Genomic DNA, 12669 nt, shown 5'->3' on the forward strand with positions numbered 1-12669 from the left:
GGAAAATATTGGGGCACTGGCGTGGCTCAGTCAGTTCAGCACCAACTTCAGCTCGGGTCATGATCTCAAGGTTTGTGGGTTCGAGCCCCACATCGGGCTCTGTGCTGACAGCTCAGAGCCTGGAACCTGCTTCGGATTCTGTGTCTCCCTCTCTCTCTGCCCCTCCCCCACTCCCACTCTGTCTAGGTCTCTCTCTCTCTCTCTCAAAAATAAAATGAACATAAAAATTTTTTAAAAAAGAAGAGGAAAATATCATGTCAACACAGGTGCACAGAAGGAAAGGCATGTGAGGACGGAGGGAGAGATGGGAGTGATGTGCCTACAAGCCAAGGAACACCAGGGGCTGGGGGCCATTCCAGAAGTTAGGAGAAAAGCATGGAATAGATGTTCCCCTGGAATCTTCAGAGAAAACATGCCCCTGCTGATACTTTGATTTCAGATTTCTAATCTCTAGAATTGTGAGACCATAAAGTTGTGCTGTTTTCAGCCACCCAGTTTGTGGTATTTTATTAGGGCAGCCCTAGGAAACTAATACATCCAGTCAGTTCCCAGTCTCTGCTGGTTGAATAAATGAGTACATCCCACTCCCAGCCACTCCCCCCAGCCCCACCCCCTGCTTGCAATCTGTCATCAAGAGAGAAAGGAGAGGGGTACCTGGATGGCTCAGTCCATTGAGCTTGAATGTCCAAATCTTGATTTCAGCTCAGGTTGTTGCATCCACACGACTCCTGAAACAGAATGCTACGGGCACCAGTGACAGTCACAACAAAGTTTATTACAACGAGAGGCAAGGCGGACCGATTGGGACCAACACTCTTGGTAAGAGTGCAGCCTCGAACAGCCGGGGTACAGAGTTTTTATAGCCGATCACATTGTTTTATCATCACCTGGGAACAGAACAAAGAAACAGTTTCCAGATGAGTTAGAAACAGTTTCCAGATGAGTTAGAAACAGTTGCCTAATGAGGTGTTTATTTTAGACTTTCTGCCTCTAAGTTGCAACCAGTGGATCTCCTTGACCCTGCCTCTTGATGCTCTTTTCTTTGAACTTTTGTTTCCTTAATTGGTGAAGCCTAATTTACAAGAGTATAAGGTGTAAAGAGTAAAGCAAGACTGTTATCTCTTCACCTTCAGTGTCAACACAAAACTGTTATTTTTCAAGCTAAGCGTGAAGCCCTATACTACAATTTAACCCTTACAAGGTCATGATCCCAGGGTCATGGAATCGAGCCCCGTGGCGGGCTCCAAGCTAAGTGTGGAGCTTTCTTAGGATTCTCTCTCTCTCTCTTTCTCTCTCTCTCTCTCTGCCCCTCTCCCCTGCTCACAAGCTCGCTCTTTCTCTCTCTCTCAAAAAATAAAAAATTTTTAAAAAGAGAGAGAGAAAGAAGAAAAGAAGCAGGCCCACCTCTCACATTGGAGAGGTTCAGGGCAAGAGTACAAATGGAGCTTTCGATCCCCCCTCTTCTATTCCTACCCACGCCTCTCTGTTCTGACAGTGAGGGACCCACTTGCACATGTGTGGACGCCCCAAGCCAAATGTTCACACTCTGTCCACAACCTACCGACCCACACCTTGGCCGCCCTTCAGATCTACAGGGATGGCCTTCCCTCTGAAGAGCAGACTGGGGGAGAGGGCTACGCAGGCCCTGCTAATGGACTCCGCACCAACTGAGCATAGAATTCCCGTACCTGGAGGGTTGGGGGTGGGGAGCTGACCTCCAGGCCTCGGGCTCCCAGATTCTTCACCCCTCACCCGGGCCCTCTAAAGCTCAGGCCCCGGGAGGGAACCTTCATGCCACCAGCAGAAGCAGAAGGGCAGCCTGGGGGCTTTCCTGGCAGGATCTCCTTCAATCCTCATCTGATTTGAAAGACCAAAAAAAAAAACAGGAGCTCCTAAAGTTAAACAATTTGCCCAGGGGGTAAAAAGCTGATAAAACCTTATGGCTGGGATTCAAATCCTGACCTGTTTGACTCTCAGACCCCTCCTCTCTCCAGGTATCCTGTCTCTCCCTAGGATTGGTTTAAACTAGTAAACTGATCTAAAAAGTGGTTCAAAAACAAAAACAAGCTAACAAACACTATAGCCATCAAAGCAGTTTACTACTGCCCAAATACATATAAGCATCTAGAATATGACAGAGGCATTTTATTTTATTAAGTTTATTTATTTATTTATTTATTTATTTATTTATTTATTTGGAGAGAGGCAGCGCAAGCAGGGGAGGGGCAGAGAGAGAGGGAGGGAAAGAGAATCCTAAGCAGGCTCTGCTCCATGCCAGTGCAGAGCCAGACTTGGGGCTCGAACCCACAAAACTGTGAGATCATGAACTGAGCCAAAACCAAGAGTCGGATGCTCAACTGACTGAGCCACCTAGGTGCTCCCCAACAGAGGTATTTTATTTTTTAATGTTTGTTTATTTTTGAGAGAGAGACAGAGTACAAGTGGGGTAGGGGCAGAGAGAGGGAGACACAGAATCTAAAGCAGATTCCAGGCTCTGAGCTGTCAGCACAGAGCCTGACATGGCGCTCGAACTCACAAACCATGAGATCATGACCTGAGCCGGTCAGACACTTAACTAAGCCACTCAAGCACTCCTCAAAAAATTTTTAAGGTTTGGGGCGCCTGGGTGGCGCAGTCGGTTAAGCGTCCGACTTCAGCCAGGTCACGATCTCGCGGTCCGGGAGTTCGAGCCCCGCGTCAGGCTCTGGGCTGATGGCTCAGAGCCTGGAGCCTGTTTCCGATTCTGTGTCTCCCTCTCTCTCTGCCCCTCCCCCGTTCATGCTCTGTCTCTCTCTGTCCCAAAAATAAATAAACGTTGAAAAAAAAAAATTTTTTTTAAAAAAATTTTTTTAAGGTTTGTTTATTTTTGGGTATTTTAAGTGAATGCATGGCTCAATAAAGAATTCAATAAATGACAGAAGGACAATGGCTTAGCCAGCTGGAAGAAAGTCAAGCTGGAGCCCAGCCTTGCTCCTAACACTCACATCAAACCTGATGGATCAAACATTTTCATACAAACTGTGAAACCACAAAAGCACTAGGACATTTGCCTTAAAGTACTAAAAGCTCTTCTACAGCGGGAAGAGATCACCGTATAGAAAAACTGGACAAGAATAGAACATAAATGAGCTGTAAAAACATGAAATATAGAGGTGCCTGGCTGAATCAGTTGGTAGAGTGTGCGACTCTTGATCTCGGGGTTGTGGGTTCAAGCCCCACGTTGGGTGTCTGACATTACCTGAAAATAAAATCTTTAAAAAAATAATATCTAACTTCCCCAAGAACTAAATCAATGTAAATGAAAACAAGATACTATTTGTCCCTACTGGATCATCACCAACTTTCTTCCCTCTAAAAAAAAGTTGCTAAAAGGGGCTCCTGGGTGGCTCAGTCAGTTAAGCAGCCAACTTGGATTCAGGTCATGATCTAGTGGCTCATGAGATCAAGTTCCGCATGGGGCTCTGTGCTGACAGCTCAGAATCTGGAGCCTGCTTCAGATTCTGTCTCCCTCTCTCTCTGCCCCTTCCCCGCTCACGCTCTCTTTCTCAAAAATAAACAAACATAAAAAAAGAAAAAGTCGCTAAAGCCCAGTCTTGGCAAGTGTTGGTGAGACGCTATTCAGAACAATTGTAAATTGTACCTCTTTTTTTTTTTTAACTTTTTTTTTTTTTTAACAGGGCAGGATAAACACCTTTTATTACCTGACTTTCCAGGCTTTGATTTTCCTCAGATAGAACTCTAGCTCCTTGCCCTCCAGCACATAGCCATCTGCTTGGCCACACTGGCCTGGTCTTGAAGCGATGCATGCAAGAAGCTTGCCCTGCTGGAACTGCTCCTCCAGAAGACTGCTTTTAATTTTTTTTAAGTTTATTTATTCTTGAGAGAGAGAGAGAGAGAGAGAGAGAGAGAGAGAGAGAGAGCATGAGCAGGGGAGGGGCAGAGAGAGGGAGACACAGAATCCAAAGCAGACTCCAGGCTCCGAGCCATCACTCGAATCCACGAACTGTGAGATCATGACCTGAGCCGAAGTCAAACGCTCAACCAACTGAGGCACCCAGGTGCCCCAATAAATTGTACCTCTTTAGAGGATCACCTGATAATACTGCAGATATCAAAATTATAAATGTTAGGAATTTATCCTGGATAGACTCACAAAAGTAGCAAAGATAGAATATTCATTGCAAACTTACTCAAAATAGTAAAAACACTAAAAACAAACTAAAATCCATTAGCAGGGGCTACTTAAATAAACTATGGAAATCCGCACAATGCAATGTGATGAAGATCTTAGAAGAATAAGATTTATCTCTATGGTAGAAATAGAAACATTTCCCATGGTATGTTGATAAGGGGAAATAAATTGCCAGAACAGTACATTATATTATTTTTTAAATAGAATTCATTTTATTATGAAATTTTTAAAAAATTTTCAGACTTTATTTTTAAGTAATCTCTACACCAAACATGGGGCTCAAACCCACAACCCCAACATCAAGAGTTTCATGCTCCACGACTGAAATAGCCAGGTACCCTTTTATTTATTATTTATTTATTTTTTTTTCCCGAAGTAAACTCTATATCCAACACAGGGCTCAAACTCACAACCCTTAGATCAAAAGTCCTATGTTCTACTGACTGAGCCAGCCAGGTGCCTCCATTTTCTATTATTTAATGTATGTAAACAAACATAGGTACGCATATATACCCAAAAAACTTAACAGTGAATACTTGGGGTGCCTAGGTGGCTCCATTGGTTAAGCTACCCATCTTTGATTTTGGCTCAGGTCATGGTCTCACAGTTCGTGAATTCGAGCCCCAATTCAGGCTCTGCACTGGTAGTGTGAAGACTGTTTAGGATCCCTCCCTCTCTCCCTCTCTCTCTGCCCCTCTCCCACTTCTGCATGCGCATACTCTCTCTCAAAACAAACAAACTTTAAAAAACAAAAAAGAATGTGGGGAAATTGGAACCCTTGTACATTGATGCTAGGAATATAAAATGGTACAGCCACTTTGGCAAACAGCTTGACAATTCCCCAAAAAGTTAAACATAGACCCAAGATTTCTAGTTCTAGGTGTATACCCATGAGGACTGAAGACATATGCCTACACGAAAACTTGCACATGATTGTTCATAGTAGCACTATTCACAACAGTCAAAAGGTAGAAAGGATCCAATCATCCACTGGCTGATAAATGGATAAAATGCAGAATACAATGGAATGTTAAGTGATAATATTCCTACATGCTGATACCTGCTACAACATGGATAAACCTAGAAAACATTATGCTAAGTGAAAGAAGCCAGACACAAAAGGTCACATGCTATATGATTCCATTTTGATGGAATGTCCAGAACAGGGAAATCTATAGGAACAGAAAGTAAATTAGGGGTTGCTTAGGGCTGGAGAGAATGAGGGGGTCAGAGGGTACAGGGGTTTTTATTGAGGGGATGTAAATGTCTTCAAATTGATTGTGGTGATATCTGCACAACTCACTAAAATATACTAAAACCACTGATTTGTACACTTTAAATGGGCAAACTATATGGTACATAAATTTTATCACAATTAAAAAAAATCATCCTCCCCATCTTTTCAAAAGATGGGACCTTAGACCATCTGGATCCAACTTTCTCACTTTACAGACAAGGTGCTAAAGCCTCAAGAGAGGTTAAATGAATTGCCCAAGGTCACTTGTCCTTCAGACCTCTGGTCTAATGCCCATTAAGCTATTATGGTCTCATCCAGTCTATACTGCTTCAAGTGAGCTCAAATAGCCATTAGAACAAAATCAGTAAAGTCACACAAGCCACTTCAGATCTGGCACAGAGGTCTGAGCCTGGTTTTAAAAATACATGGTGTAGGGGGCACCTGGGTGGTTCAGTTAAGCATCCCACTCTTGGTCTCAGCTCAGGTCATGGTCTCACGGTTCGTGAGTTCAAGCCCCATATCGGGCTAACACTGCCAGCACAGAGCCTGCTTGTGATTCTCTCTCTCTCTCTGCCCCTCTCCTGCTCACATGAGCTCATGCATGCTCATGTATACACACATACACTCTCAAAATAAAGAAATTTATATAAAAAATGAAAAATAAATAAATAAAAATACATGACGTAGTTGTATGACAGAGGATGTATCACAGAGTCCAAGCAGAGTGTGGGCTTCCAGACAAGTGGACCTGGATTGAAATCCAGCTTTGTATGAGCTCGACCGAGCTATTTACCCTATGAGCCTCCATAAATTGTGCATAATAAAGGCATTCTTTGTGAGCAAGGGAGGAAATACTCCACGTAGTGTGCTGGGCACATAAATGTTCACTTCCTTCCTCCTGCCATATGATCGTGGAGAGGTCTTCACAACTGAGACCTTGGTAAGGTCAGTTAGGCATATTTACTCAGATTGGGTTTCCCGGGGATGAAATTCTCTGCTGGACAGAGTTCATCCTGCCGCATGCACACATCTAGCAGTGCCTCTTCCCCTCGTGACTCTGACACATTGTCATCAGTCCAACAAGGCTGAAAACATTCACAGGAACACCACTCAGAAGCCGGAATAGAAAAGCACCCTTCAGGGGCGCCTGGGTGGCTCAGTTGGTTAAGCATCCAACTTCAGTTCAGATCATGATCTCACGGTTGATGAGTTCAAGCCCCACATTGAGCTCTCTGCTGTCAGCACAGAGCCCACTTCGGATCAGACCCTCTGTCCCCTTCTCTCTCTGCCCCTTCCCTGCTTGCCCGTGTGCCCTCTGCTTTCTCTCTCTCAAAAATAAATATTAAAAAAAAGAAAAGAAAAGAAAAGCACCCTTTAGAGCCCTGCCAGTTATGTGTTCAGGAAGCCCACAGGGGGGCTCTCACAGTTTTAGGATGCACTTCCCTGGGACCGCCAAAACTGCTACTACAGGACCTATGGGGAGGGGGGGGTGGGCTACGGGAGTGTAAGGGGGTATAGAGAGGTGTAGGGAGGTGTAAGGGAGTGTGGGGAGTGGTGGGAAATGGTACAGCAAAGTCCTAGGCAGGAAAGTAACTACCAGTGTCAAATCTCTGGAAGGGGTTATCTTTTCTTGAGAATTCCAAAATGAAAACATCTTCTTGTTATGTTGTGCATACAAATTTTGTATACTTTCATGTTATTTTTTATTGCTTATATAATGTATTTTCATTGTTCAGTTGATAGACATTTCTATTTGTGAAAACTATTTGGGGTCTAAGCGTAGGATGGACTGCATCCTAATTTTTCTTATCTAAATGCTAAATGCTAAATGAAGGGGCACCTGGGTGGCTCAGTTGTTAAGCTCAGGTCATGATCTGGTGGTGGTTCGTGGGTTTGGGCCCCATGTTGGGCTCACCGCTGCCAGCTCAGTGCCGCTCTGTCCCCCCCCCACACACCTTGCTCTCTCTCTCTCTCTCTCTCTCTCAAAAATAAATACGCATTAACAAAAAATAATAATAAAATTAAATAAAATTTTAAAATCTAAAAAAAAAAGCTAAATGTAAACAACCGACTTGTTTTTTATTGAATGACTTTGCACTTGGTTACAGGATTAAAAGTTCAATTTTTAAATTGGCTTAACTAAGCAGCGCTCCCACGGCCACCTGTATTCCGTTTTTGTTTTTTTTTTTCCCACCTGCACACTTTTAAGTTCCAACTACTGGGGCACCTGGCTGGCTGAGTCGGAAGAACGTGCGACTCCTGATCTCAGGGTCCTGAGCTCAAGCCCCATTTTCGATGTAGAGATTAACACCCCCCCCCAAATTAAATAAACTTTAAAAATTAAAAAAAAAAAAGTTCCACTTACTGGCCTATTCCGCCACCACAAAAATGTCAGGCCTACCATCGTAGGATTCAAGGCAAGTAATTTGTAGCAATGATCTAATTCATATCCATCCAGTGTTCCGGGACACGGTGGAAGAAATTGGAGATAAAAGATCCACCCTAGTCTGGGCCAGCTCGCCGCCCCAGCGTCACCGTCCACCAAAGCTCTACAGACACCTGCAGCGCGGACGCCCACTAGGAGACCTCCCCCACCGCGCCCCGAAGGCTCAGCCCCAGCGTTCCCGGGGACGCTCACGTTCTCCTCTCCCTCTCCACTCGGGCATCTCCGCGAGGCCGGGGGATTGTGCGGCACGCCTGGCAGCAGTAGGAACTGGGAGGAAAACAAAGGGGTCGGGGGCGCGGGTGGGAGTGGGTGGGGACTGCAGTTTTAGATGGGGTGGCAGGGGGCGTGGCAGGGGAACCTCTCCCGTGGGTAACATTTGAGCAGATCCCTGCGGGAAGACAGGCGCTCAGTGTGAGTGGGGCCACAAAGAGTGTGAGAAACTGTGTGAGAACGAAGAGGCCCTTGGCAGCGTGAAGCTTTACCTCAACCTCGGCACCGGCGGCACTTCGCCCAGAACCATCTGACGATCAGATTCTACCGCGGTTTGGATTCACCATTCTTCCGCTCGGCCGCAGACCCCGCCCCTCAAGGAAGGGTCCAGTCCTGAGACCTGGTTTCGCCCCCGCAGGTACTGCCTCCTTCGCCGCTCCCAGTACGGGTGAGGCGGACTCTCAGACCAGCGGGAGCCAGTGTCCTAGTCACTTCCCGCCCTCACCAGGCCCCGCCTCTCCTGGGCCCCGGCCCCTATCCGCTCCGCCCTCCGGCCGAGACTCCGCCCCGTTTGGCCTGTATTTAAGGGTCTGAGCGTCAACGATTGGTCTGAGTCAGAGACTTCATTTCCCGATTGGCTGGGGTGCCCGATTGGCTGGGGTGTATGACAGGCTTACGCAGAACGGGGTGACCCGGAAGTGATTCCTGAGGCTCGGGCCGCGTGGATTCGCCTGCTGCGGGCCCGGTTGCAGCAGCTGCTGCTGCGATGACCAAAATAAAGGCAGATCCAGACGGGCCGGAGGCTCAGGCGGAGGCTTGCCTCGGGGAGCGCACTTACCACGAGCTGCTAGTGAATCTGAACCCCATCGCGCAGCCCCTGGCTTCTCGCCGTCTCACGCGGAAGCTCTACAAATGCATCAAGAAAGGTGCTGCAGCCGCCGCGGTGGCCGGTGGTGGCGCGGGTGGTGGGCCGAGACCCCCACACTGACTCTTCTGTCGTTGCAGCTGTGAAGCAGAAGCAGATTCGGCGCGGGGTGAAGGAAGTTCAGAAATTTATCAACAAAGGCGAGAAAGGGTAAGGACCCCCCTCCCCCCCGCCGCCGCTGGATTTTTGCATTTCTGAACGATAACAGGTATCTCTACTAAGTAGGTGTTTGAGAAAAGTCGGCTGAAAGCGGGGGAGGGCGCTGGATGGTTCAGTCGGTTGAACCTCAGTTGGTAAGATTGAGCCTCATATCAGGCTCTGTGCTGACACCGTGGAGCCTGCGTGTTGATTTTCTCTCCCTCTCTCTAAACATAAAAAAAAAAAAAAAAACTGATCGGATTCAGCCCCACATACGGAAAATAATCAGCAGCCCGTGACTTCCCTTCAATACAGCTAGTGGGTACATCACATCACTTACAAGAGCGCAAAAGTAACACCACTGGGAAAGTGAGTACTGGGGAAGTGAATGGTATAAGCCTACTCACTTAGAGTAGACACCAGCTTCATTCACTCATAGACTATTGTCTATATTCTTTTTCGGGCACTGTGCTATGGGGAGACTGTCTTTAATCAAATACACATAAAATTAAAAGTTCCGAGATAACTGAAGAAGTATACAGGGTGTAGTGAGAATGACTTCATTACTTTTTTGGCATCTGTCAGAATCTGAAACTTACTTATTCCCAGGATCTCCCATTCAGGTCAGACAGTAAGCTCTTTGAAAACAGGATAAAGCCTCTCATTGCTTTATCCCTAGAAGTATATGGTACATTGTTGGTGCTCAAGAGATAAACAGTCCTGGGATTATTTGATGCCCAGTGGGAAGTCTGACCAAGAGGGCAGGGGTTCTGCCAGAAGATACTGGGTGCCACAATAGGAGAGAAGATAGTGGAGGACAGAAGTATTACCTTCTCATGGGGCTTTGTAAGCTGTGTTAAGTTTAGTTTTCATACTCAGCTTTGCAGGCCACTGAGGGTTAAAAGCCAGGGAGTGACAGAATTGTTTACCCTTAGGATTTTTCTGGCAACTCTGGAAAGGATCAGGGGCGCAAGAGTACACAAGGAAATTGAGATAGGAGACTGCTGTAGTCTAGAGGAGGTGGGGGTGATTTTGATGAGGTTAGTGGTGGCTGAAATAGAAGTAAAGTGGATGGATCTGAGAGGACTTTCGGACATGCAATGAGGAGGTATGGATTCCAGCTGAAGAGGGAAGATCATGAGTTTTGTTTTAGACACATGACCTGCCTCCTCCTATACCCCCCCCCCCCCCCAGCAGAACTGTCAAGTTGGCAGGTGGCTGTATAGATTCGGAGCTTGGAAGGGAGAGGCCAGGCAGGAGAAAACAGATTTGGGAGTTGTATGCACATGGCAGTGAGGCCATGGCAGTGCCTGGGGTCACCCAGAGAGAAGGTACTGAGAGGGCAGCCAAGGATCAGGCTGTGAGAAGCCCCAGCACTTAAAGGCCACTCAGAGGAAGAGGTGTGCAGAGGAGAGCCCAGAAGACCAAAGAAAAACTAGAGGAGAGCGTGCCCAATACTTTGAACCAAGAGCTCTTCCCTTATGTTTGCCTGTCACTCCCTGGAGAAACACTCTTCCTTGCCCCAGAGGCCTGACGTCTTGCCAGAGGTATCCTACCTGAGGGTTCTCTGGCAAGCCTTCATTAGTTCTGGTCACTCTTGGGACTGAGCGAATGCTTCTCAGCCCAGCCCTCAAGGCCTTTGGATATGGCCCCTACTAATCTCTCTAGCCTTCTTGTCTACCCTATCCTAGATTCCAAAGGCCCATCCCAGGCCCCCGCCAGCCAGCTCCTGGGTATGTGGTGCCATTCTGATTCTCAGTCTTAAATGCTTTCCCTGTACCCAGCCCCTCCATGGACTGCCTGACCCCTAAGAAGGTGCCAGCTTTCTGATCCATTGTCCCCTCCTGATTTTTTTTTTTTTTTTCCTCAGTTTGTTTAGTTGTTTGAGAGAGAACGTGGATAGGGCAGGGGCAGAGAGGGAGAGAGAATCCCAAGCAGGCTCTGCGCCAGCATAGAGCCTGACATGGGGCTCAAACTCACAAACAGTGAGATCACGATCTGAGCTGAAATCAAGTCAAGACATTTAACCAACTGAGCCAGCCACCCAGGCGCCCCATCCTGATTCCTTTCTTGACTCTTCAAGAACTGAGCTTACTCCTTGGGATCACTACCATACCTCACCTGTCCCAGTGGGATCCCACTTGTCACACTTCGTGGCATTTACTTAATTTGCCGAGAACTAGGGATCACCTCCCCAGAGGAAGGTGATCATCAAACACAAATTTGCGCGTACTTTCAGGAGGTGGGAGATCCACATTAATAACTGGGGTCCTTGAGAGCAAGGTCCATCTTACTGGTCTCTGGACAGAGGCACTTTTGACTGAAAGCTGGACTGAGCAAGTTAGAAATGAGGGTTTCTCTCATTTCAGGATCATGGTTTTGGCAGGAGACACATTGCCCATTGAGGTATACTGCCATCTCCCAGTTATGTGCGAGGACCGGAATTTGCCCTACGTCTATATCCCCTCCAAGACGGTAAGGAGCACACGACCCTCGCCCCGGTCTTGGTCAGCACTGGAACAGCGGGTGTGGGATCAGGTCTGTGGGAGCAGGCCACAGTGGGAAAGAACGCAGGCTTTGGAGGCAGACCGGAATGGATCCTTGGCGCTACCGGCTCCCGGTTGAGGGACTGCACGTTGGCGCTTTGCACTTCACTTTCCTTCTTGTGAGCTGGGAATCCTTGCCCTCGTGGACCATGGGAATGGAAAAGGAGGTGTGTGTGGATGTGCTGTTGACCAAGATGGAGTGCTTGTGTTAGTCCCGTTAGGCGGCTGCTGTGCTTGGGGAGGAGTGGGCATTCAAGGGGCTTGTGCAGCTGGCCTTATCCTTATACAGGGGCCATGGCCCAGAGAGGAGGTTGGCAGGGACCAGGAGAACACAGGTCCGGCCTAAGGAGATAGCCTCTGCTGGGCCGGAGCCCATTTGTGCTTGCTGTGTGGCAGTGTAGGCCCAGTGTTGCTGGACCTGACTCGAAAGTTGGCAGAGTTGAAATGATGGTGTCATGCAGACCACACGGCACTTGTCTGTGGGCCGGATGAGGCCAGCAGGTCATGGGTCTTGCAGCCTTTTTTCCCCTGCTCCACAGGACCTGGGGGCAGCCGCAGGCTCCAAGCGCCCCACCTGCGTGATCATGGTCAAGCCCCACGAGGAGTACCAGGAGGCTTATGACGAGTGCCTGGAGGAGGTGCAGGCCCTGCCCCCACCCATGTGAAGGACTCAGGCACTTGCTCCGGAAGTGGTTGGTCTGGCAGTGGGCCAGCTGGTTGTCCTCCTGCGGCCTGTGTCTGTGCATCGCCCTGGTCCCCTGCAGCATGTCTTCTTCCCGGGCAGCTCCGCCGGCTCTTTTGTGAAGGCATAGCCGGAATGTTCCATTGAGCATTGGTGAAGACTACTCCGAGGGTATAGTGTGGGGGAAGTAAATGCTAAGACTAAAAGGTGGTGAGTCTGTGGGTGTTTTTTTCAGCGGCAGGTGCTGCTGGGCCAAGGAGGTGGTGGGCAGGAGGGAGTAGAAGCAGCCATTC

At 47.8% G+C, this 12669-nt stretch overlaps 1 protein-coding gene and 1 long non-coding RNA gene across 4 annotated transcripts; one reads left to right on the plus strand and one right to left on the minus strand.

The window, feature by feature from the left end:
• Positions 1-704: 704 nt before the first annotated feature.
• Positions 705-8565, minus strand: LOC124514938 (uncharacterized). Of its 2 annotated transcripts, XR_006962696.1 has the most exons (5): positions 8358-8565; positions 7795-8142; positions 3702-3876; positions 1689-1857; positions 705-887 (listed from the first exon to the last, which is right to left on the minus strand). It is a non-coding gene; the product is annotated as an uncharacterized LOC124514938 (long non-coding RNA). The 2 variants fall into 2 exon arrangements; XR_006962695.1 differs by lacking the exon at positions 7795-8142 and having other exon boundaries at positions 8358-8558.
• A 224-nt stretch (positions 8566-8789) lies between these two features.
• NHP2 (NHP2 ribonucleoprotein) lies at positions 8790-12582 on the plus strand. Of its 2 annotated transcripts, XM_047083373.1 has the most exons (4): positions 8790-9011; positions 9091-9160; positions 11518-11623; positions 12234-12582. In XM_047083373.1, the coding sequence occupies exons 1-4, from the start codon at positions 8852-8854 to the stop codon at positions 12357-12359; spliced, it is 462 nt and encodes a 153-aa protein (XP_046939329.1). In that variant the 5' UTR covers positions 8790-8851; the 3' UTR covers positions 12360-12582. The 2 variants fall into 2 exon arrangements, with proteins under 2 accessions (XP_046939329.1, XP_046939319.1); XM_047083363.1 differs by lacking the exon at positions 12234-12582 and having other exon boundaries at positions 11518-12225.
• The last annotated feature ends 87 nt before the right edge of the window (positions 12583-12669 follow it).

Source organism: Lynx rufus, unplaced genomic scaffold (genome assembly GCF_022079265.1).
Source record: "Lynx rufus isolate CCGP_SWC_20201006 ecotype Redwood Valley unplaced genomic scaffold, mLynRuf1.p SCAF_1, whole genome shotgun sequence".
NCBI lineage: Eukaryota > Metazoa > Chordata > Mammalia > Carnivora > Felidae > Lynx > Lynx rufus.

Coding starts and splice junctions, on each gene's coding strand:
- NHP2 (XM_047083363.1), top strand. CDS start 8,852: ATGACCAAAATAAAGGCAGATCCAGACGGGCCGGAGGCTCAGGCGGAG. Junction 9,012..9,090: donor CTACAAATGCATCAAGAAAG/GTGCTGCAGCCG, acceptor CTGTCGTTGCAG/CTGTGAAGCAGAAGCAGATT. Junction 9,161..11,517: donor ATCAACAAAGGCGAGAAAGG/GTAAGGACCCCC, acceptor CTCTCATTTCAG/GATCATGGTTTTGGCAGGAG.